This window comes from Ornithorhynchus anatinus, chromosome 5 (assembly GCF_004115215.2).
Source record: "Ornithorhynchus anatinus isolate Pmale09 chromosome 5, mOrnAna1.pri.v4, whole genome shotgun sequence".
In the NCBI taxonomy this organism is placed as follows: domain Eukaryota; kingdom Metazoa; phylum Chordata; class Mammalia; order Monotremata; family Ornithorhynchidae; genus Ornithorhynchus; species Ornithorhynchus anatinus.
The window spans coordinates 80,409,522-80,435,018 of NC_041732.1; the positions used below are offsets into that span (position 1 = coordinate 80,409,522).

Genomic DNA, 25,497 nt, shown 5'->3' on the forward strand with positions numbered 1-25,497 from the left:
TTCTTGTGGTAGAAGCCAGGGACCGAGCATCGTCCGAGAGGGAGTCTCGAAAGGAAAGTTTGAACCGTGCTGCTCTTGAGAAAAACGCTCTCTGTCTAAGGACCCCTTTCCCGTTCTCTTGCAGCTTTTCAGCACCAGGTTTGATAGAACCCCTTAAGAGCCTTAAAGCGAGCGAAGAACCCAGGTCGGAAGAGGCAACGGGAAGCTCGAAGACTTCTCTGTCCGTCTCGGAATCCCAATGTTCCGAGGCGGGTTACCTGAACGTGGCTTCGCCAGAAGGCCGGCCGGGCGTCCGGGGGAAGGGAAAAGCAGTGTCATAGCTCCTTCGCCGCGCACGTCCCACGGCAGCTCGTACGGAGCTCTCGGCCCCGGGCTCAAGAGGAAGATGGCCTCAGAACTCCACCGGGTCCCACCGGGATTTCTAGAAACTGCCAGATCCGTTCATTAAATAATTCCCTTAAGGGAGTTGCATTTTCCTTGTGACATACCCGAGCGCTTCTTACCGACCAGTCTGTCGGCCTTGGATAGCGAACGCTGTTAAAAGTCGCCTTTGTATTCACGCTTCCTCTTAAGAGAGCCGGTCGGCGATGGTCAGTCAACCAATCAGTCGTATTTACTGGGCGCTTACTATGTGTAGACCACTGTACTGAGCGCTTAGTACAGTACAACAGGGTTAGTAGACGCGAACGCTACCCGTAACGAGCTCACAATCTAGAGGGGGAGACAGACTTTAATATGAATAATGATTTATAATGAATAATTCAAAGCTCTGTTCATAAGTGCGGGGAGGATGGGGGTGGGGAGAATATCAAGTGAGGTCTCTGTACATCATCATCATCATCATCGTCTTATCACTTATCGAGCTTCCACTGGGTGCAAAGCATTGAACTCAACACTCGCAACTCATTGGTAGAAGAAAAGGTCCCCACCTTCGGGGATCTTACGATCTGATGGAGGAAACAACTGGGCAAAAAAATGACCAAATCCACAAATAGCAGACATCCAAATAAAATCAAAAGTCAGCGGTGAAACGAATAGTAAATGAGTGGCTATACGTGAGGGCTAAAATGGCAGAGGAAGAAGGTGAGGAAAATTGAGGTAGAGGCTTGAGCGATGCGCCGCGTTTCCGGAGAAGGTGAGTCTGGAAACTCAGTTCTCGTACTCCCACCTCGTGTCTGCTTTGTGGCCTTGGGCAAGTCACTTTACTTCTCTGTGCCTCAGTTACCTCATCTGTAAAATGGGGATTGAGACTGTGAGCCCCATTTAAGACAGGGACTGTGTCCAAACCGATTTGCTTGTACCCACCCCAGCGCTTAGTTCAGGGCCTGGTACACGGTAAGCGCTTGACAAATTCCGTAATTGTTATTATCGGGTTGGACACAGTCCTTGTCCCACATGGGGCTCGTGGTCTTAATCCCCATTTTACAGATAAGCTAACTGAGGCACACAGAAGTGAAGTGACTTGCCCAAGGTCACAGCAGACCGGAGAGAGAGACATCTAAAATCGGGAAGAGTGGTCGGTACAAAGAACTGGAGACTGCAAAGTCCCCCAAAATGAGAAGCAGCCTGGTCTAGTAGATAGAGCACAGGCCTGGGAGTCAGAAGGACCTGGGTTCTAATCCCAGCTCTGCCGCTTGTCTGCTGGGTGACCTTGGGATAGTCACTTCTCTGTACCTCAGTTACCTCCTCTGGAAAAAATGGGGATTAAGACCGTGAGCCCCATGTGGGACGATCTGATTACCTTGTGTCTACCCCAGGGCTTAGAACGGTGCCTGGCACATAGTAAGCGCCTAACAGATACCATAAAATAAATCAAAATCCAACCGGGTTTGACCCCGGGCTTTCCTACGGATCCAGAAGCCAAGCGGTGGGCCCGTTCTAGTCAATTCTCAACGTCCCCGTCCCATCCTCTGCTCCATTCTCACTTTCCCTCCAACCAAGTTAACAGCTGAGGTTTGGTTTGTTCCGGGTGGCTCTGAACAAAAACAAGTCCTCGGGCCCGTTCGAAATGTGCCAAAACTACGGATCCGTTTTGGCCCTTCAGATTTGACTGAAAACCTCTCTTCAAAAACGACGCCTTTCGCAGGCAGACGTAGCTAAGGTGGAGTTCGGTTCTGCCAGAGGAGGAGGAACTTATCCCACCATCCCGTAGTGTGACTGACGATCCTCCACGGGCTCCCCTCTCGGATCAGGGGAAGCAGCGCGGCTCAGTGGAAAGAGCCCGGGCTTCGGAGTCAGAGGTCATGGATTCGACTCCCGGCTCTGCCACTTGTCAGCTGTGTGACTGTGGGCAAGTCACTTAACCTCTCTGTGCCTCAGTGACCTCATCTGTAAAATGGGGATTAACTGTGAGCCTCTCGTGGGACAACCCGATGACACTGTATCTCCCTCAGCGCTTAGAACAGTGCTCTGCACATAGTAAGCGCTTAACAAATACCAACATTATTATTATTATGACGACAGCAGGGGCTTGAGGCAAGCAGAATCCCTCCCTCTCCCAACCCCACACCCGTTCTGCAGCTTTCTTTCTGCTCACTCGGGAAAACATCTACGCTTTTAGGAGTTCTGACAAGACGCCTGAAAACCCAGAGCCCTGAAGCCCCGTCTCCTGCCAAACGCTCCTTGCAGGCACACATTTCTGCACGAAATTGCCTTCGATTTTGTTTTCATTTTTTATTACAGTCGTTACGTGGAGGTGGGACCCGTCAGAGCGATGCCCGGAGCTCAGACGGAAGAGCCCATCCCTGCTCTGTTACGGCCGACAGGCCTCAACGGGCCCGCGTGGATTCCACACCTATCTGACCATCTTTCACTATATTCGTCTAGCGAGGATGGCGGCCGCTTATCAAAAACTACCCGGCACCGGGAGTTTCTGACCAGTATCCCTTCTTTCAGCAGCAAGGCTGGAGAGAGGAGGGGCCCGGGGACTTTGGGAAAGAACAGCAGTGGGCGAAGGGTGAGGGAGTCTAATTTCTGTCCTTTCCTACCCGTTTCTTCCGCCGCTGCTCCTTCCTGCCTCGGATGAAGGGGCTCTTGGGTCGACGATGGCCCAGTGGAAAGAGCCCGGGTTTGGGAGTCAGAGGTCATGAGTTTGAATCCCGGCTCTGCCACCTGTCAGCTGTGGGACTGTGGGCCAGTCACTTCGCTTCTCTAGGCCTCAGTTACCTCATCTGTAAAATGGGGATTAACAGTGAGTCTCACCTGGGACAACCTGATTACCCTGTATCTACCCCAGCGCTTAGAACGGTGCTCTGCGCATAGTAAGCGCTTAACAAATACCAACATTATTATTATTATTATCATGGCCTAGTGGAAAGAGCAAAAGACCGGCGGTCAGGAAACCCGAGTCCTAATCCCAGTTCCATCCCTGGCTGGCTCTATGACTTTGGGCAAGTGACTTCATTTCTCCGTGCCTCATCTCTAAGCAGCACCGTCTAATGGGGAGAGAGCCTGGGCCTGGGAGTCAAAAGGTCATGGGTTCAAATCCCAGCTCCACCACTTGCCTGCTGCGTGACACTGGGCAAGTCGCTTCGCTGTGCCTCAGTTCCCTCATCTGTAAAATGGGGATTAAGACCGTGAGCCTCATGTGGGACAGGGGACTGTGTCCAACCTGATCGGCTTCCATCTACCCAGGGGCTTAGTACGATGCCTGGCACAGAGTAAGCACTTAACAAATATCATTAAAAAAAAGGAATTCTTGTTTCTACCTCTGTGAGCCCCAAGTAGGACTGGGAGTGTGTCCGATCTGATAGTATTGCATCTACCCCAGCACTTGGGCCCAGTGCTCGGCACACAGTAAGCTCTTAACAAATACCGTAAGTATTATAATATGGTTGGATTCAACCGCATTTATTCATTCAGTCGTATTTATCGAGCGCTTACGGTGAGCAGGTGAGCACTGTCCTAGGAATATGTCCCTTTATTGAGGTACTGTACTCTCCCAAGCACCTAAAACACATAAGTATATGTATGTGTGTGTGTGCGTATATATATAAGTATATATGTGTGTGTGTGCATATATATATATAAGTATATATGTGTGTGTGCATATATATATATATATATATATATATATAAGTATATGTGTGTGTGTGTGCATATATATATAAGTACATTGTGTGTGTGCATATATATATGAGTACATGTGTGTGTGTGTGTGTGCGTGCATATATACAGTACAGTACAACGAGTCTACAGTGTGAGGGGGTGGCTGGGACGGTATTGGATTTCAGCCTCAGCCTGGCTGGCCTTCTGCACCACGGCCTGGGCCTCAGGGTGACTACGCGTCTCCGCATTCATTCGTTCGATAGTATTTACTGAGCGCTTACCATGTGCAGAGCTCCGCGTCATAATTGGGACCCGAAACGGAGTAGGGGACCTTGGCTGGAATGAGCCGACCGACCGTCCAACGCCCCGAGTCACAGCCTGAGGCGGCTGGTGCAGTCATAATCATTGTGGTATTCGCTAAGAGCTTTCTCTATGTGTCGCCCTGACCTGCTCTCTTCCTGCATCCCCCTTCACAGCCCCACAACACAGATCTGTAACCTATTTATTTATAGTAACGTCGGCGTCTCCCCCCCTCTGGACTCTAAGCTCGTTGTGGGAAGGGAATGTGTCTATCATTTCACTGTAAATAATAACGCCGGTATTTGTTAAGCCCTTACAATGTGCCGAGCGCCGTTCTAAGCGCTGGGGGAGACACGGGGTCATCAGGTTGTCCCCCGTGAGGCTCATAGTCTTCATCCCCATTTTACAGATGAGGGAACTGAGGCACAGAGAAGCTAAGTGACTTGCCCACAGTCACACAGCTGACAAGTGGCGGAGCAGGGATTCGAATCCGTGACCTCTGACTCCCAAGGCCGGGCTCTCGCCGCCGAGCCACGCTGCTTCCCTGCATCCCTTCATGGGTCGTAATCCCGGCTCCACGCTGTTATGGATTCTTATCGGAGAAACGGCTCTGATCTCACAATCGCATGAGAGGGTTTCGTGACCTCGGTGTAGAAATGAACAGACTCAAGAGAGCGAGCCGAGAGAGCAGGAAAGGGAGGAAAGTGGCTGCCGCCCGTTCACCCCACGGGGTACGAGTGACGAACAGCCACGAGCCGTCCCGAACCCGGTACCTTTATTTGCAAGCATTTCTGCATTCCACTCGACCTCGACTCTTCCAGTGCGCACCCCAAATCCCACCCAACCCCCTGGCGTGGACCGGAACCAGAGTGGCTCAGTGGAAAGAGCCCGGGCTTGGGAGTCAGAGGTCATGAGTTCGAATCCCGGCTCTGCCACTTGTCAGCTGGGTGACTGTGGGCAAGTCACTTCACTTCTCTGTGCCTCAGTGACCTCATCTGTAAAATGGGGGATTACCAGTGAGCCTCACGTGGGACAACCTGATGACCCTGTATCTCCCCCAGCGCTCAGAACAGTGCTCGGCACATAGTAAGCGCTTTACAAATACCAACATTATTATTATTATTATTATTCAGACCCAGTGCTTAGCAGGGGTAATGTAATTGACACATCGTTACCCAAATTCAACTGATTAATCTTCCCCAGGAAGGAGATTCCATGGAGACAGGACGTCTAGCACAATATGGGAAGGAGACAGATCAGAGACGGGACGGTAGATCGTCCAGTACAACCCCTTGTCTGCTGTGTGGCCTTAGGCAAGTCACTTCACTCTTCTGTGCCTCAGTGACCTCATCTGTAAAATGGGGATGGAGACCGTGAGCCCCACGTGGGACAGGGACTGTGTCCGAACTCATTACCTGGGCTGTAGCCCAGTGTTTAGTACAGAAGCAGCGTGGCTCAGTGGAAAGAGCCCGGGCTTGGGAGTCAGAGGTCATGGGTTCGAATCCCGGCTCTGCCACTTGTCCGCTGGGTGACTGTGGGCAAGTCACTTCACTGGGCCTCAGTTCCCTCATCTGTCAAATGGGGATGAAGACTGTGAGCCTCCCGTGGGACAACCTGATGACCCTGTATCTCCCCAGCGCTTAGAACAGTGCTCTGCACAGGGTAAGCGCTTAACAAACACCAACTTTATTATTATTATTATTACAGAGTGGGGGAGGAGGAGGGAGGCGCACGTGGCGCCGCTGCCCAGGCGAGGCCGAAGGGGGCGGGGCGCCGAGAGGGCGGTGCTGCCGCGCGCGCGCATGCGCCGGCCCCCGAGCGGCCCCCTCCCCCGCCCCCTAGCGGCGGCCCGGCCGGGGGGACACCGGAAGCGCGGGAGCCCCCCCGCCCTTCCGCTTCCGGGTCGAAGCGATGGCGGCGGCGAATTCCAGTCCCGTCAACCCCACGGTGTTCTTCGATGTCAGCATCGGTGGCCAGGTGGAGGAGCGGCGGGCGGAGGCGGCCGGGAGGGGACGGGACCGGACGGGACGGGACCGGGCGGGGGGCGGGCGCCGGCCTGTAGGGACAGACCATCTCTGCGCGGGGGGGGGGGGGAGGGGGGCGGACCGCACCACCCCGGCGCTCCGGAGGGGGGCGGCCGAAACCATTGGGCCCGGGGGACGGGGGGGGGGGGGAGGAGGGGTGAAACCCAATTGGTTGCGTCCGGTGATGGAAGGCGCCGGGGGGCGGGGGGGAGAGAGGGTCTCCTCTGGGGTCCTGGTAGATCTAGGTATATGCGTGTGTGTATATATATATATATATAAGCATTTATTTATATATATAGGCATTTATGTTATGTATAGGCACTTATTTATACACACGCACATGTATACTTATATATATATGCGCATACACACATATATGCTTCGATATATATGCACACACACACATATATACTTAGATATTTGTGCACGCACACACACGTACATATATGTGTGTGTGTATGTGTATATATATATATGCACCCACACATATGTACTTAGATATAGATGCACGCACGCACATATGCTTATATATATACGCACGCACACATATATACTTATATATATGCGCACACACACATATATACTTAGATGCGTATGCACACACACACACACACACACATTTATATATGTGTGTAATAATAATAATAATGGTATTTATTAAGCACTTACTATGTGCAGAGCACTGTTCTAAGCGCTGGGGGAGATACAGGGTCATCAGGTCGTCCCCTGTGAGGCTCACAGTCTTCACCCGCATTTTACAGATGAGGGAACAGAGGCACAGAGAAGTGAAGTGACTTGCCCACAGTCACCCAGCTGACAAGTGGCAGAGCCGGGAGTCGAACCCGTGACCTCTGACTCCCAAGCCCGGTCTCTTTCCACTGAGCCACACTACTTCTCAAACGCACACATATATATATGATTACATATATATATACACACACATATATATACTTATATATATACACACACAATAATAATGTTGGTATTTGTTAAGCGCTTACTATGTGCAGAGCACTGTTCTAAGCACTGGGGAAGTTACAGGATAATCAGATTGTCCCACGTGTGGCTCATAGTTAATCCCCATGTTACAGATGAGGGCATTGAGGCATAGAGAAGTGAAGTCACTGGCCCACAGTCACACAGCTGACAAGTGGCTGAGCTGGGATTTGAACCCATGACCTCTGACTCCCAAGCCCAGGCTCTTTCCACTGAGCTAAGCTGCTTCCATATATGTGTACACACACACGCGCACACACACACCCATATACACACACACACACACACACACACGGGCGTGTATGTGTATATATATAAATAAATGCTCTCATATATATACATATGTGAAATGGCATTTGTTAATAAGAATAATAATAATTATGGTATTTGTAAAGTGCTTACTATGTGCAGAGCACCGTTCTAAGCGCTGGGGTAGACACAGGGTAATCAAATTGTCCCACGTGGGGCTCACGTTTTTTAATCCCCATTTTTCCAGATGAGGTAACTGAAGCACAGAGAAGTGAAGTGACTTGCCCAAGGTCACACAGCAGACAAGTGGCAGAGCCGGGAGTCGGACCCATGACCTCTGACTCCCAAGCCCAGGCTCTTTCCACTGAGCCACGCTGGGGCTCGCCGTCTTCATCCCCATTTTACAGATGAGGGAACTGAGGTCCAGAGCGGCAAAGTGACTTGCCCGAGGTCGCCCAGCAGACAAGTGCGGAGGCGGGATTAGAACCCACGACCTCCGACTCCCAAGCCCGGCCTCTTGCCGCTAGGCCAGGCCGCTTCTCGACAGCGTGGGGTGGGGGGCGGAGGGGCGGGGCTGATCGGCGACCCCCTTTCCCGTTGCAGGAAGTGGGCCGCATGAAGATCGAGCTCTTTGCCGACGTCGTCCCCAAAACAGCCGAAAACTTCAGGTAGTTGGATCCCCGTCTTCGTCCTTTTCCTCTTCCCCTCCCGTCCGTCTGGAGGTTTCCCTGATGTTTGGCCCCTAGGGCATCGCCACATCTGTGAGGAGGGAATGTCACTGTTTTTTATTAGTAGTAGTAATGATGATCGTATTTCTTGAGCGCTTACTGTGTGCAAAGCACTGTACTAAGCTCTTGGGAGAATACAGTATAGCATCGGACACGTTCCCTGCCCACAGTGGGCTCACAGTCTAGAGGGGGAGACGGGCATTAATATAAATAAATGTTAGTTTTACGTTGATTGCTGTATTGTACTTTCCCGAGCGCTCAGTACGGTGCTCTGCACACAGTCCGCGGTTAATAAATACGACCGGATGGATGAATCCGACGCGCTTGCCGTGTGCCAAACACTCTGCCGTGCCCAGGGGCAGGTAGGGGGTGATCAGATTGGACGTAGCCCCCGGGCTCCCGGTCTCTGGGGGCGGCGGGGGGGGACGGAATTTTGTCACCGTTTTAACAGATGAGGAAACCGAGGGCCGGGGGAGTTAAGCGACCCGTCCGACGACGGGCGAGGCGGGCGAGTGGCAGAGCCGGCGGTCGAAGCCGGGTCTCCCGACTCCGAGCCCCGTGCCCTTTCCGCCGGGCCGGGCCGCTTGGAAGATCGTCCCGTTCCCCGGCGGCGGCGGCGTCTGTGGGAAGGGAGCTGACCGGACGGGAGTCCGGGCGGGCCGAAGCCGGAGGCGGAGGGCTGGGTTAGGAGCGGGGAAACTGGTTCTGGACGACGTCAGGACACCGAGGCCGGGAAGACACTTGGGTGGATCTCACGGTGAGGGCAAGCGAGGGGCGGAACCCACCCCCGCTGTCCCGTTCACGCCCCCAGGCTCCCCGATTCTCGGCACTGGTCGCGACATCCTGTCCCCTGGCCCCCAGTTGCTCGGCCTTTCCCGGGCTCCCTCACGCCAAGCAGCCACCCGCCGGCCTCTGACAGACTCTCATTTTCTTTTCAGGCAGTTCTGCACCGGGGAATTCAGGTCAGTGTGCCGGAAAGGTTTTCATTCATTCAGTAGTATTTGTTGAGCGCTTACTATGTGCAGAGCACTGTACTAAGCGCTTGGAATGTTCAAATAGGCAACAGATAGATACAGTCCCTGCCCATTGACGGGGCTCACGGTCTACTCGGGGGAGACGGACAGACAAAAGCAATAGCAATAAATAGAATCAAGGGGATGGACATCTCATTAACAAAATGAATAGGGTAATAAAAATATAGACAAATGAGCGGACGAGCACAGTGCTGAGGGGAGGGGAAGGGAGAGGGGGAGGAGCAGAGGGAAAGGGGGGAAAAAGGGGCTTAGCAGAGGGGAGGTGAAGGGGAGGTAGAGAGGGAGCACAGGGAGAAGGGGAAGCTCAGTCCGGGAAGGCCTCTTGGAGGAGGTGAGCTCTCCGTAGGTTTTCCTCTTTCCGCGGCCCTAAAGCCCTCAAGGAAGCGCGGGAGCTGGACCGTTCTCTCTTGTATTGTCCCCTTCCAGGCGCGTAGTATAGTGCTCCGCTCTCACTGTAGGAGATAGAGGCCCTCTGGGAGCAGCCGACACGGTCAAGCATTTCCGACGACTGGGTTGGGTCCGAGATGCCGGGCCGCTGCCCGGTGACCCTTTCCCTTTCCCGCCCCCCCGGAATCTCCGGCCAACTGGAGGCGGTGGGACCGCCGCTCGAAAAAGTTCCCCATCGCTTCGCGTGGGGAAACCGGTAGTGATTTCCCACTAGCGATACTTGGCGGCACACCGTCCTAAGCGCTGCCCCCAAAACGGGGAGAGTCGAGTGTGTTTGCCGACCTGTTTGTTGTAGCTCACTGCCGGGCCTGTTTAGGTGAAAGGGATCGTTTGCTTTGCTTTCAAAGTTTGCCTTGTCCGCAAGTCTTGCTTTAGTTCTCCGCTGTGGGTACTTCAGCTGTCTTCTCCTCCCACAGCCCACTCCTCCCCTTCCCACAATATGGGATTAAGACTCTCCCGCCGGTGGTTGAAAAGGGATGCTGTAAACAGACCGGCTTTCGGTCATCGAGTTCCTTTCTTTCCCTTTCGTCATAGGAAAGACGGGGTCCCCATCGGATACAAGGGGAGCACTTTCCACAGGTAATAATATCCGCGGCTGCCGTCGAGCCCGTCCCCCCGGGACCCACCTCCCCGCCTTTCTCCCCGTCCCCGATGAAGCCCTCTTTTCCCCGGCTCGCTCTCCCTTCCGCGTCATCCGTGTCCTCTGGAGAGTTGACATTCGCCCCAACCCCAAGGACTTACGTATATATCGTTAAACTCTATATTGTAAATGACTTATTCACACTAACGTCCGTCCCGCTCTCTAGACTCTAAACTCGTTCCGCGCAGGGGACGTGACCGCTAGATCTGCCGTGCGGTACTCTCCCAAGCGTTTAGCACGGTGCTCCGCTGAGCCCCGGGCACCCTGTTGCTCACGCTCTCTCTCGTCTTGGTTCTTTATCGCATTTCAGGGTTATAAAGGATTTCATGATCCAGGGCGGTGACTTCGTCAACGTAGGTGCAACCTTTGCGTTCTTCTTCCCTCCTCGCCCGGCGGGAGCCGGCTACCGTCCCCCGAGGCCCGGGCCCCAGCCTTAGACCCTCCCTTACCGTTGAGCATCTGGAGGTGGCTGTTTGTGGTTAAAATCGACGTTGCTCGATTTTAATAATTTTGGTACTTGTTAAGCGCTTACTGTGTGCAGAGCACTGTTCCGAGCGCTGGGGAAGATACTAGGCGATCCGTCCCCGTCCCACGGAGGGCTCCCGCTCCTGATCCCCATTTTACAGATGAGGTAAGCGAAGTGACTTGCCCAGGGTCCCGCAGCAGACGTGTGGCGGAGCCGGGATTAGAACCCATGACCTTCTGACTCCCAGGCCCGGGAGGCAGCCACTAAGCCACGTAGTCCTCGTCTGCTCGGCCCACTGGGGAGCGGCTCACGGGTCTCGCTCGCGACCGCTCGAGGAATGGGGTTCCCAAGCGGAAACGCCGGGCCGGGACTCTCCCCGTGGAGTCCTGACAGTAGCGAACGGCCACGACGGGGAGGAGGGACGTTGAAAACCGGGGGCCTGGCTAGCCGGGACTATCGGCAGAGGCGTCTGCCCACTGCACGGTGGCAATGACTAAAGTCACCACCCCCTCGAATTGGCTGCCCAGGGACGTCGCCCCGTTGGCCGGGACGTAAACCTCCCACTGCCTCTGTCGCCGTCTCGTCGTAAATGGTGTCGCAGCCGTGGGCTCAGAAATAGGTTATTTGCAGGTTGTTTCCGGTTAAATTTTTAAACGCTTAAAGATCCCCTCGGCCCTATTCTTTTACACTCACGGTTTCCCCGCCTCTTTGGACCAAGCCAGTTTCACGCCGATCAAGAAATAGTAAAGCGGCCCGCCTCGGCCGTGGCTTCAGGGAACGAGCGGTGTCGAGGGACCTCGATGGAAGGGGCAGAAGAGGGGCAAGATGCGTTCTTGGGGGTGATAGGTGATTGTTCCCAGAGATGGGCAGCTCTGGGATAAACCCCAACGGCCCAGCTCCTTCCCCGAAACCACCCGGCCCCACCCAACCCTGCCGCCGGCTCCTGTTCCAAATCCCGCGGACTCAGCGGAGCGAGCGGGAGCTCCCGGCCGACGTGTTGGAAGAGAGCGAGCCGTTCAGAAGGGCCGGGAGATCCAGGTGATCTTTTGCCCTTCCAGAGCAGGACTGGCAGCACTCTCTGGGCGCCGGTCTTTTTGCTCCAGTTTGTTGGCTTCTTGCGATGTCTCCGGTCTCCGGCCGGTCCGACCTGTCCTCCCCCTCTCTCCGGACAGGGAGATGGCACCGGAGTGGCCAGTATTTACCGGGGGCCGTTCGCAGACGAAAATTTTAAACTCAGGCACTCAGCTCCAGGTCTCCTTTCCATGGTAAGTTGGTCTTGGGGCCGGGGGGCGGGGGGATTTGGGTGGGGGCGGCTTGCCGCGATGCGCTGGGCGATAGGTTGGCCCACCCGGTGGTCTCCCCTTTGACTGAGCTATTTTGCTTTTTGTGGTGGAAAATTCTCTCTCTCCTCTTGGCCTTATAGTAACTGTGGTGTTTGTCACATGCTGACTGTGTGCCAAGCACCGTTATAAGCCCTGGGGTGGACGCAAGATAATCGGGTCCCACGGGGGCCTCACATTCTAAGTAGGAGAGATGACAGGTATTAAATCCCCATTCTGCAGATGAGGTAACTGAGACGCAGAAAAGGTCACACAGCAGACAAGCGGCAGAGCCGGGATTAGAACCCGGGCCCGCGGTCTTTCCACGAGGCCACGCTGCCCCACACGTGCAGGATCTAGAAACTCTAAATTTAGCTCCTGCCCCACCGATCTGGCCGTCTCGGGAATAGAGGAAGCCCGGGCTCGGTCGGGTACCTTCCCTTGCGTTCATTCATTCGTTCAGTTGGATTTATTGAGCGTTAAATATGTGCAGAGCACTGTACTAAACGCTTGGGAAAGTCCAGTAAAACAACAGACAACATTCAAAACCCTATTGAAGGCACATCTCCAAGAAGCCTTCCCTGACTAAGCCCTGCTCTCCTCCCACTCCCTTCTGTGCCGCTCTGACTTGCCCCTTCATTCATCCTCTTAGATACAGGTTTATCGGGTTGGACACAGTCCCTGTCCCACGTGGGGCTCACAGTCTTAATCTGCATTTTACAGATGAGGTAACTGAGGCACAGAGAAGTGAAGAGACTTGCCCCAGGTCACACAGCTGGTAAGTGGCGGAGCTGGGATTAGAACCCACGACCTCTGACTCCCAAGCCCGGTCTCTTTCCACTGAGCCACGCTGCTTCTGTGTGGATAGAGCTCGGGCCCGGGAGTCAGAAGGACTCGGGTTCTAATCCTGACTCCACCACCTGTGTGCTGTGTGACCTTGAGCAAGTCACTTTATTTCTCTGCACCTCATGTATAAAATGGAGATTAAGAGTGTGAGTCCCCTGTGGGACAGGGACTGTATCCAACCTGATAAACTTGTATCTACCCCGGTGCTTAGAATAGTGCTTGGTACATAGTAAGCACTTAACAAGTACCACAGTAATAATAATTACTATTCTATGCCATTTTTTTAAACAAGGGAAGGAGCAGCCTGTGGGTAGATCACAGGCCTGGGAATCAGAAGGAGCTTGGAAAGAGCCCGGGTTTGGGAGTCAGAGGACGTGGGTTCTAATCCCAGCTCCGCCACTCGTCTGCTGCGTGGCCTTGGGCAAGCCGCTTCACTTCTCTGTACCTCAGTTACCTCATCCGTAAAACGGGGGAGAAGACAGAGCTCTGTGCGGGACAGGGACTGTACCCAACCCGATTTACGTGTATCCACCCCAGCGCTTAGTACGGGGCCTGGCTCATAGGAAGCGCTTAACAAATACCATAATAATAATTCTTATTAAGGAAGCTCCTCCTCTCCCTATTCCCACTGCCTCCCCTGGGGGTTCCTTCCTTCCCAGCGCAGGCCGAGCCTGCTCTGATCTTCCGAGTCCTGTCCCCACGGGGGTTTCGCTTTTGTCACAGGCCAACAGCGGGCCCAGCACCAACGGCTGCCAGTTCTTCATTACCTGCTCCAAGTGCGACTGGCTGGACGGGAAGCACGTCGTTTTTGGTCAGTCACCACATCCCGTCCCTCCCCCCATCGCCCCGGTACTTTCTGACGCGGAAAACGCTTTGGGGGTCGGTCACTGTCGACGTGACCCTCGCTCCCCCAGCCCGAACGCTTTGCTGCCGGGAAGTCTTGCCCAATGCAGGGGGCCTCCCGTCGACGGCCGGGTCCCCCGATCGCCGCTCCGACCCTCCGCTTAAGCCCCGGTGGGCCCGAGCCGGGGGGCGCCGGGGGAGGGGAGAGGGGGCTGCGCGGGGACGGAGACGTCAGCGGGGGACCGGAGGGGCCCGACGCTGAAAAACCGACCCGTCCTCCCGCTCCCACTCCACAGGGAAGATCGTCGACGGGCTCCTAGTGATGAGGAAAATCGAGGTGAGTCACTCGCGGGTCCGAATCCGCTCTTAAAATGGAGCTTCGGGGTGTCGGGGAAGGGGCGGGGTCTTTGGAGAGTGCGAGGGAGCTGCCCGAGATGGCGGGAGGGTAGGCCGGGCCCGGGCCCCGAGGCCTCACGGTCCGAGCTCTTCCACAGGGCTTCCGGCCAGCCGTCACCTGCCCGGATCGTGCCCTCTCTTACAGTGTGTCGGGCCGGGACCGCCTCCGATCAGACTGTCTCGTTTCCACCCCAGCGCTTAGCACAGAGCCACCGTTCTCTGGGCAGAGCCCAGTTTTCCGCTGGACCCGAGAGCTGATAGAGAGCTGATTGAGAGCCGACTGAGAAGCAGCGTGGCGTAGTGGCTGGAGCCCGGGCCTGGCAGTCAGAAGGTCACGGGTTCTAATCCCGGCTCCGCCACGTGTCTGCTGCGTGACCTTGGCAAGTCGCTTCACTTTTCTGGGCCTCAGTTACCTCATCTGTAAATGGGGTTTGAGACTGTGAGCCCCACGTGGGACAGGGACTGTGTCCAACCCCATTTGCCTCCATCTACCCCAGTAATCGCTGAACAGATATCGTAATTGTTATTATTGAGAGAAGACCCCCTGTGGGACAGGGACTGTAGCCAACCTGATTCACTCGTATCTACCCCAGCGCTTAGAACGGGGCTTGGCACATAAGAAGCGCTTAAGTATCATGATCATTACTGGGGAGCCTTGGCACGGCCCAGGGGATTATGTCTGGGGGAAACGGACCAAGGAAGGCTGGAGTCTCTCGTAGGCAGGTGAACCCAGCTCGTGGGTTAGAGCTGCAGCAGCGGGATAGCAGAGCCAGCCCGGGTCCCGGCCCCTGTCGATCGATCGGCGATGCGATTTCTTGAGCGGACCGCTGTACTAAGCGTTTGAAAGAGTACGATATGATAATAATAACCGTGGTGTTTGCTAAGCGCTTACTATGTGCCAGGCACAGTACTAAGCGCCGGGGTGGAAACGAGCAAATTGGGTTGGGCACAGCCCCCGACTCGTATGGGGCTTGCGCTCCGAATCCTCATTTTACAGTTGAGGTGACCGAGGCCTAGAGAAGCTGAGCGACTTGCCCAGGGTCACTCGGCCGACGTGGCGGGGCTGGGATTAGAACCCAGGTCCTTCTGACATCCAGGCCCGGACTCTATCCACCAGGCCACGCTGCTTCTCCTGCGGCAAGAGTCGGTAGCCATGTTCCCTGCCCACGATGAGCCTAGAGTCCGTAGGGGGACACGGACACGGATGGAAGTAGATCACGGAGATGGGCATAAGTGCCGTGGGGCTGAGGGAGGGGTGAAGAGAGGGAACGGATCCAAGGGCGAGGGTGACACAGAAGGGAGGGGGAGAAGAGGAAATGAGGGCCTAGTCGGGGAAAGGTTGGGTCTCGCAGAGGCGGCACCTCTGAAGGGGAAATGAGGGAGCACGATGGAAGGCCCCCGGCCAGGCCACAGTTCTCCCCGGCCCCTGAAATCGTGCTGGAGCCCCGGCCCAGGCTCCGACCTTGCCCTCGCTGACCCCCCGGCTTCCTTCCCTTCTGTAGAACGTGCCCACCGGACCCAACAACAAGCCCAAGTTGCCTGTGGTGATCTCACAGTGTGGGGAGATGTAGTGGAGACCACGGCCGACTCAGGTAGATGGCTCCTCCCGGCCTTGACTCTCCACTCCCGTGTAACGCCCAAACCTTTCCCCTCTCCCTCCCACCCCTAAGCCGCCCGGCCTGCACCCGTCCCGTATTTGGAAGCGCTCTTCAACTTGGAAGTGCTCTTTGACTCTTCCGAGGCTCTGAGATGGTTGCTCTGACTTGTTCCTTTCTCTCTGGCCAGTCGGGTCGCTCTGGGGTGGGTCTGTAAGCCGACTCTGTCCTCCTGCCTAGCGGGGGAGAGAAATTGGGCCTAGGAGAGGGCTGCTGGCGGTCCGGGACACCCGGTTGCATCCTGCCAGCTGAAAGAGTAGGAGTGCGGGCCGGCTCTCCGACCGTCCACACCTGGAAGCTCACTGTAGGGGATGGGCCGCTGACCGCGGGAGCCCCGCCCGGCACCGCGAGGGCCGCGCCGCCCACCGCGGGCGCCCCGGGGCTTCCGGTGGACAACCGCCAGGCCACGGCGGCCCGCGCTCTGCCCCGGGACCGCGGATGAACACCGAAGGCCCAGGAGAGGTAGCCCTGTCCACGGGTCTCCCCCCGGGCCAGGCAGCTCGGCTCAGAGCCAGTCCCCCTCCCCTCGGATGTCCGCGTCAGAATAACTCCGCCCCGGGCGCACGGGCGCTTAGTTGTTCCGGGGCCGCGTTCCAGAACGTCCCACCTCGTTTCCACCCCGGTCCCGCATCTCCGGAGCCGGAAAGAGCCGTCCTGGCCCCGCTTTTGTTCCACTTCTTCCACTGTTGGGTGGGGGCCGGGAACGGCGTCAGGTCTGCCGTCTGGGGCCTCCCCGGGCCTCGCTCATCATCCCTTCTCTTCTGTTGCAGGGCTCCCCTCACCCACGGGATCCCGGCTGGCTCCTCAGCTCGACCTTGTGTCCTTCCGGCTTCCTCGGGGCCAGGGGACATCGGAGTGACACGGGGTCAAACTCTCTCCCCCCCCTTTTCCCTCTTCCTTTTTTTAATTTTTTCAAGTGTAAATAAAATGTTTGTGTAGGAGTTTCCTCAGGTTTGATTTCTCTTGGGACTCCCTCCTTGACCTGGGCCCCAGGTCTCCCCCAGTGTGGGTGGGGACGGGGGGCGCGGATCGACGCCCTGTACACAGCTAGAGTGCCCCCAGCTCGTTTTAGTCTGAAGAGGAAAAGAACGCTGGTTTGGCTAGAAAGGGAAGGGCCTCAGGGGAGGAGTTGAGCCCACACTGGAGCCTGGAAGGACCATCCAGACTTTATTTTTTTGGTGATGGGAGGAAGGTCATTTAGGCTTTTGTTTGGTTTTTCTTTGTTTTGCTTTTTATATATGGGATTTGTTAGGTGCTTACTATGTGCCAGGTACTAAGCCCTGGTGCGGATACAAGCAGATCAGGTCGGACCCAGTCCCTGCCACACATGGGGCTCACGGTCTTGATCCCCCTTTTACAGATTCGGTAATAGAGGCACAGAAGAGTAAAGTGACTTGCGCAAGGTCACACGGCAGACGAGTGGTGGAGCTGGGATTAGAACTCAAGTCTTTCCGACTCGCAGCCCGTGCTCTATCCACTAGGCCACGCTGCTTCTCAAGTGCTTGCTATGTGGGGACCTTGCCTAGGAGGGTCTCCTGGAAAAGCGCCCTGAGGGGCTGGACGGTGTTGGCTGGGAGGGGGATTGGTAGGGAGTGGGGAGATGGAGGGGGGAGGTGACCAGGGCTTTGCTTTTCCTCTGAAACCTAAACTCCCTCCCACTTCCCACCTACACATTCCCTGACTCCCACAGTGCAAACCAAATAGTCTCCCCATCTTAAAGGAAATGTTTCTCTCTCATTTTACATAGTCCCGGTCCCACATGGGGCTCAGTCTTAATCCTCATTTTACAGATGAGGTAACTGCGGCCCAGGGAAGTTAAGCGACCTGCCCGCGGTCACACAGCAGACGAGTGGTAGAGCTGGGATTGGAACTCATGTCCTCGGACTCCCAGGCCGTGCTGCTTCCTTCTACTCACGATTCTCTCTCCCTGTCCCTCCCACCCTCTCGTCTTCTGTGTGGCCTGTAGCTGAATGTAAATGGGTAGGAACTGCCTTGCAGAATCAGCGAAGCACGATTTAGCCCTGTGGGATAACGAGCTGGATGCTGTCACTGAATCTCGTTACCAAGGCAGCCAGCGTTCCCTCCGAAGATGGACAGGTAGAGTAGGAGATGGAACCAAGGAAATGAAGTTGATGGCAGAACTGGATGCCAAAACGGCATCAAGCTCTCAAGTCAATCATTATAATTAGCATTTAGCACCTAGTATATTTGCATGCCGCAAAAGGAACAGAGAGAAGCAGAAGACACAGTCTCTTCCCTCAAGGGGCGTGGGGACGACGGGAACACCCATGTAGAGGAAGACTGGTCGCAGAGCCAAACGAGGGCACGTGGACAAATAAATACACAGAGCGATAAAAGCACGCCGAGGTGGCTGTGGGGACGCCAAGATCACAGGTGAGTACATGAGGTAGCGAAGGAACGCATCATGGAGAAGGAGCTTGCAATCAATCGGTGATATTTATATTGTGCTTGGAAAAGTACAATATAAAAAGAGTTAGGCGTGATCCCTGTGTACAAGGAACTTGGAAGGATGTGATCTTTATGAAATGGAAATTTATCAGAAGCAGCAGCTCTCCTTGAAAAGACATTCTGACTGCATTAGCAGAATGAGGGAACAGATAGGCGACGCCGTCGGAAGAAACGGTTGTGCGTCTGTGTTGGCGTCCGACAAGCTGTATCGAACCTGAGTTTTCATCAATGGGGTTCTGCCAAAGTAAACCTCTGATCCGGGCAGCAGAGTGACGAGTGGGGAGAAACAGGAGGCTGGTACAGTAATGCAGGTGGGATAGGATGATTGTATTAACGTGATAGCGGTTTAGATGGAGAGGAAAGGGTGGATTTTAGCGACGTCGTGAAGGGGGGACCGACAGGATTTAGGGATGGATTGAATATGTGGGCTGAGTGGGAGAGAGGAGTCAAGGATGACGCCAAGGTTATGGGCTTGTGAGACAGGAAGGACGGTGATGCCGTCTACGGTGATGGGAAAGTGGGGGGAGGCCAGGGTTTGGGAGGGAAGACAGGGAGTTCCGTTTTAGACGTGTTAAACACGAGGTGACGGGAGGACGTCCGAGTAGAGAGGTCTTGAAAGCAGGAGGAGATGCAAAACCGCGGAGATGGAGAGGGATCAGGGCTGGAGATTTAAAATTGGGTGACAAGCCGTGTGAGCCAATGATCTCTCCAAGGGACTGGGTGTAGATGGAGATTAGAAGGGGGCCCAGAACTGAACCGTGAAGGACCCCCACAGTTAGGGGGTGGGAGGCAGAGGAGGACCCCGTGAAGGACACTGAGAATTAATGGCCAGAGAGATAAGAGGAGTACCGGGAGAGAACTGAGTCAGCGAAGCCGATGTTTCCAGAAGAAAGGGGCGGTCCACAGTGTCGAAGGCAGCCGAGAGGTCGAAGAGGATTAGGATGAAGTAGAGGCTGTCGGATTTGGCAAGGAGGAGGTCACTGGTGACTTTTGAGAGGGCGGTTTCTGTGGAGTGGAGAGGAGAGAATAATAATAATAATGCTGGTGTTTGTCAAGCGCTTACTATGTGCCAAGCACTGTTCTAAGCGCTGAGGTAGATACAAGATCATCAAGTTGTCCCACGTGGGGCTCACAGGCTTCATCCCCATTTTACAGACGAGGTAGCTGAGGGCCAGAGAATAATAATAATTGTGGTATCTGTTAAGAGCTTACTATGTGCCAAGCACTGTTCTAAGCGCTGGGGGGGGGATACAGAGTAATCAGGTTGACCCACATGAGGCTCACACTTTTAATCCCCATTTTCCAGATGAGATCACTGAGGCCCTGAGAAGTGAAGTGACTTGCCCAAAGTCACACAGCTGGCGAGCGGCGGAGGCGGAATTAGAACCCACGACCTCTGACTCCCAAGCCCGGCCTCTTTCCACTGAGCCACGCTGCTTCTCGATGAGAAGCAGTGCTACCCAAGGAGCCCGGGCTCACTCCCAGGTCACACAGCAGACAAATGGCGGAGCCGGGTGGTCCTTGGTTTCTTAAGAATGAATAGGCCCGTGATTAGGAGAACCCTGAGGAGATGGTTGAATGGTCCTTGGGTCCTAGAGAGTGAAGCAGGGGCTGAGTAGGTGTGAAGGCAGGCAGCCACTGAAATGTAAAAATGTGTGACCCGGGCCTTCCTCACTTGGGCGTCAGGCAGTCACACCCTGATCTGACTGTGGCCTGGATCATTTTTCTAAAAAATCATTTCGTGCCCAACTCCCTACACCTTAAAAACTCCGGATCCATCTCCGCATCAAGCAGAAATTCCACACCATCAGTTTTAAAGTCCTCATTCAGCTCTCTTCCCCCTACCTAACCTAATCCTATAATAATAACGTTGGTATTTGTTAAGCGCTTCCTCTGTGCAGAGCACTGTTCTAAGCGCTGGGATAGCTACAGGGTCATCAGGTTGTCTCACGTGAGGCTCACAGTTAATCCCCATTTTCCAGATGAGGTAACCGAGGCACAGAGAAGTGAAGTGACTTGCCCACAGTCAGCTGACGAGTGGCAGAGCCAGGATTGGAACCCATAACCTCTGACTCCCAAGCCCGGGCTCTTTCCACTGAGCCACGCTGCTTCTCTATCCCCCTACCTAATGGGGATTAGGACTGAGCCCCACGTGGACAACCTGATTACCTTGTATCTACTCCAGTGCATTCATTCCTTCGTTCAATCATATTTATTGAGCGCTTACTATACGCAGAGCACTGTACTAAGCACTTGTGATGTACAATTCGGCAACAGATAGAGACAATCCCTGCCCAGGAACAGGCTCACAGTCTAAACGGGGGAGACAGACAACAAAACAGAACAAAACAAGTAGCCTAGCGTCGATATTATCAAGATAAATAGAATCATAGACATAGACACATCATTAACAAAATAAATAGAGAAATGACATATACGAATAGGCACGAGTGCTGTGGGGAGGGGAAGGGGGAAGAGCAGAGGGCAGGAGGAGGGGAGGAGGAGGAGAGGGAAAGGGAGGGCTCAGTCTGGGAAGGCCTCCTGGAGGAGGTGAGCTCTCAGTAGGGCTTGGAAGAGGGAAAGAGAGTTAGTTTGGCGGAGGTGAGGAGGGAGGGCGTTCCGGGACCGCGGGAGGACGTGGGCCAGGGGCTGCTGGAGGGATAGGTGCGACTGGGGGACCGTGAGGAGGTGAGCGGCAGAGGAGCGGAGCGTACGGGGTGGGCAATAGAAGGAGAGAAGGGAGGTGAGGTAGGATGGGGCAAGGGGATGGAGGGCTCTGAAGCCCAGAGTGAGAAGTTTTTGTTTCGTGCGGAAGTCGATAGGCAACCACCGGAGGTTTTGAGGAGGGGAGTGACAGGCCCAGAGCGTTTCGGTAGAAAGATGATTCGGGCAGCGGAATGAAGAATAGACTGGAGCGGGGAGAGACAGGAGGAAGGGAGATCCGAGAGGAGGCTGACACAATAATCCAGTCGGGATATTATGAGGGCCTGTACCAGCACGATCGCCGTTTGGATGGAGAGGAAAGGGTGGATCTGGGCGATATTGTGAAGGTGAGACCGGCAGGTCTTGGTGACGGATCGGATGTGTGGGGTGAACCAGAGAGCCGAGTCAAGGACGACACCGAGGTCGCGGGCCTGTGAGGCGGGAAGGATGGTCGAGCCGTCCACAGTGACGGGGAAGTCAGGGAGAGGACAGGGTTTGGGAGGGAAGATAAGGAGTGCTTGGCACATAGTAAGTGCTTAATAAATACCATAATTATCATTATTATCCCCACTCCTCTCCCCTTACATCCCAGCCCGCACACTTCGCTCCCCTAATAGCAACCTATTCATGCTAAGCTCTTGTTTTTTGTGCCAGCAACCCATCCACACCTTCCCTCTGGCCAGGAATCAATCAATCATACTTATTGAGCACTTACAGTGTACAGAACCCCGTAGTAAGCACTTGGGAGAGAACAGTGAGAAGCAGCCAGGTGTAGTGGATAGAGCACGGACCTGGGAGTCAGAAGGTCATGGGTTCTAATCCCAGCTCCGCCTCTTGTCTGCTGTGTGACCTTGGGCAAGTCGCTTCACTTCTCTGGGCCTCAGTTACCTCATCTGCAAAATGGGGATTGAGACTGTGAGCGTCACGTGGGACAGGGACCGTGTCCGCCTCGATTTGCTTATATCCACCCTAGCACGCCCAACCTGATTACCTTGTATCTACCCCAGCACTTAGAACAGTGCTTGGCACATAGCAAGTGCCTAACAAATACCACAGTTATTATTCTCTGTGCCTCAGTTCCCTCATCTGTAAAATGGGGATTAAGACTGTGAGCCCCATGTGGGACAACCTGATTACCTTGTATCTACTTAAGTAAGTGCTTAAACAGATACCATAAAAGAACCACACTTCCTCTAGGAAGTCTTCCTTTGCCTAACCCCTCATAATAATGTAATAATAATGTTGGTATTTGTTAAGCGCTTACTATGTGCAGAGCACTGTTCTAAGCGCTGGGGTAGATACAGGGTCATCAGTTTGTCCCACTTGGGGCTCAGAGTCTTAATCCCCATTTTACAGATGAGGTCGCTGAGGCACAGAGAAGTGAAGTGACTTGCCCACAGTCACACAGCTGACAAGTGGCGGAGCCTGGATTCGAACCCATGACCTCTAACTCCCAAGCCCGGGCTCTTTCCACTGAGCCACGCTTCTCACCTCCCCATCCTAGTCTCCTTCCTGCATCGCCCTTCATCTTCCCACCATACTCTCCCTTCTACTCACCACACCTATGCACTGGATCCATTCCCCCTAAGCACTATTATAATAAAAATAATAGTGCTGGTATTTGTTCATTCATTCATTCATTCAATAGTATTTATTGAGCGCTTACTATGTGCAGAGCACTGTACTAAGCGCTTGGGATGAACAAGTCGGCAACAGATAGAGACAGTCCCTGCCGTTTGACGGGCTTACAGTCTAATCGGGGGAGACGGACAGACGAGAACAATGGCACTAAACAGCGTCAAGGGGAAGAACATCTCGTAAAAACAATGGCAACTAAATAGAATCAAGGCGATGTACAATTCATTAACAAAATAAATAGGGTAACGAAAATATATACAGTTGAGCGGACGGGTACAGTGCTGTGGGGATGGGAAGGGAGAGGTGGAGGAGCGGAGGGAAAAGGGGAAAATGAGGCTTTAGCTGCGGAGAGGTAAAGGGGGGATGGCAGAGGGAGTAGAGGGGGAAGAGGAGCTCAGTCTGGGAAGGCCTCTTGGAGGAGGTGATTTTTAAGTAAGGTTTTGAAGAGGGAAAGAGAATCAGTTTGGCGGAGGTGAGGAGGGAGGGCGTTCCGGGACCGCGGGAGGACGTGACCCAGGGGTCGATGGCGGGATAGGCGAGACCGAGGGACGGCGAGGAGGTGGGCGGCGGAGGAGCGGAGCGTGCGGGGTGGGCGGTAGAAAGAGAGAAGGGAGGAGAGGTAGGAAGGGGCAAGGTGATGGAGAGCCTCGAAGCCTAGAGTGAGGAGTTTTTGTTTGGAGCGGAGGTCGATAGGCAACCACTGGAGTTGTTTAAGAAGGGGAGTGACATGCCCAGATCGTTTCCGCGGGAAGATGAGCCGGGCAGCGGAGTGAAGAATAGACCGGAGCGGGGCGAGAGAGGAGGAAGGGAGGTCAGAGAGAAGGCCGACACGGTAGTCTAGCCGGGATATAACGAGAGCCCGTAATAGTAAGGTAGCCGTTTGGGTGGAGAGGAAAGGGCGGATCTTGGCGATATTGTAGAGGTGAAACCGGCAGGTCTTGGTAACGGATAGGATGTGTGGGGTGAACGAGAGGGACGAGTCAAGGATGACACCGAGATTGCGGGCCTGCGGGACGGGAAGGACGGTCGTGCCATCCACGGTGATGGAGAAGTCTGGGAGCGGACCGGGCTTGGGAGGGAAGATGAGGAGCTCAGTCTTGCTCATGCTGAGTTTTAGGTGGCGGGCCGACATCCAGGTGGAGACGTCCCGGAGGCAGGAGGAGATGCGAGCCCGAAGGGAGGGGGAGAGGACAGGGGCGGAGATGTAGATCTGCGTGTCATCTGCGTAGAGATGGTAGTCAAGGCCGTGAGAGCGGATGAGTTTACCGAGGGAGTGAGTGTAAATGGAGAACGGAAGAGGGCCAAGAACTGACCCTTGAGGAACTCCAACAGTTAAAGGATGGGAGGGGGAGGAGGCTCCGGCGTAGGAGACTGAGAATGATCGGCCAGAGAGGTAAGAGGAGAACCAGGAGAGGACAGAGTCCGTGAAGCCAAGGTGAGATAAGGTATGGAGGAGGAGGGGATGGTCGACAGTGTCAAAGGCAGCAGAGAGGTCAAGGAGGATCAGAATGGAGTAGGAGCCATTGGATTTGGCAAGAAGGAGGTCACGGGTGACCTTAGAGAGAGCAGTCTCGGTAGAGTGGAGGGGACGGAAGCCAGATCGGAGGGGGTCTAGGAGAGAATGGGAGTTAAGGAATTCTAGGCATCGATTGTAGACGACTCGTTCTAAGATTTTGGAAAGGAAGGGTAGTAGGGAGATAGGACGATAACTGGAGGGGGAAGTGGGGTCAAGAGCGGGTTTTTTTAGGATGGGGGAGACGTGGGCGTGTTTGAAGGCAGAGGGGAAGGAGCCCTTGGAGATCGAGTGGTTAAAAATAGAAGTTAAGGAAGGGAGGAGGGCAGGGGCGATGGTTTTAAGAAGGTGAGAGGGAATGGGGTCCGAGGCGCAGGTGGAGGGGGTGGCACTTGCGAGGAGGGAGGAGATCTCCTCTGAGGATACTGCAGGGAAGGATGGGAAAGTAGGGGAGGGGGTTGTTGGGGGGAAGGGGAGAGGCGGAGGGGTGACTTTGGGGAGCTCAGACCTGATCGTGTTGATTTTCGTGAGGAAATAGGTGGCCAGATCATTAGGGGTGAGAGATGGGGGAGGGGGAGGAACAGGGGGCCTAAGGAGAGAGCTGTGGAGATTTGTTAAGCGCTTACTCTGTGCAGAGCACTGATCTAAGCGCGGGGGTAGATACAAGGTAAACAGGTTGTCCCAAGGCTCACTGTCTTCATCCCCATTTTACAGATGAGGGAACTGAGGCCCAGAGAAGTTAAGTGGTTTGCCCAAGGTCACACAGCAGACAAGCACAGAGCGGGGATTAGAACCCACGATCTCTGACTCCCAAGCCCGGGCTCTTTCCACCAAGCCGCGCTGCTTCTCTCTCTAATACTTACTCTATCCCCGCGGTATTTATGTATATTTCCAGACACTCGGCTGTTTTCCCACCTATCTCCCCCGTCATGTTTACCAACTCTATTGTACTCTCCCAAGCGCTGAATACAGTGCTCTCCACTTAGTAAGTGCTCAATAAATACCACTGATTGAGTTAAAAAATGACACAAAAGTTGTAGGGGAGGTGGAGAAAAGACATACAGGGAGGGTAGATGAAGCATTTTAAAGATCTAGCAGAGCATTATCTCATATTACGTTACAAGGGCGTGGCCTGTTCATTCATTCAATCGCATTTATTGAGTGCTTACTGTGTGCAGAGCACT

At 54.5% G+C, this 25,497-nt stretch overlaps 2 protein-coding genes across 6 annotated transcripts in view; both read left to right on the forward strand.

Moving 5' to 3' along the window:
* LOC100074041 (phosphopantothenate--cysteine ligase) overlaps nt 1–476 on the forward strand; it is a 120,032-nt gene extending 119,556 nt beyond the window's left edge. For 4 of the 5 annotated variants that reach the window (XM_029064894.2, XM_029064884.2, XM_029064886.2 and 1 more), the window contains exon 27: nt 125–476. In XM_029064894.2, the coding sequence (XP_028920727.1) occupies nt 125–320 (196 nt within the window). In that variant the 3' untranslated portion in view covers nt 321–476. The remainder of the gene's footprint in view (nt 1–124) is intronic. The other variant, XM_029064888.1, reaches the window with a different exon arrangement.
* Nucleotides 477–6,226: 5,750 nt separating this feature from the next.
* On the forward strand, nt 6,227–16,936 carry PPIH (peptidylprolyl isomerase H). The gene is made up of 10 exons (XM_029064322.1): nt 6,227–6,324; nt 8,220–8,284; nt 9,283–9,306; nt 10,360–10,404; nt 10,776–10,818; nt 12,104–12,196; nt 13,820–13,907; nt 14,236–14,276; nt 15,838–15,927; nt 16,761–16,936. Exons 1-9 carry the CDS (start codon nt 6,259–6,261, stop codon nt 15,904–15,906), a joined length of 534 nt encoding a protein of 177 aa, XP_028920155.1. The 5' UTR covers nt 6,227–6,258; the 3' UTR covers nt 15,907–15,927; nt 16,761–16,936.
* Nucleotides 16,937–25,497: the final 8,561 nt, after the last annotated feature.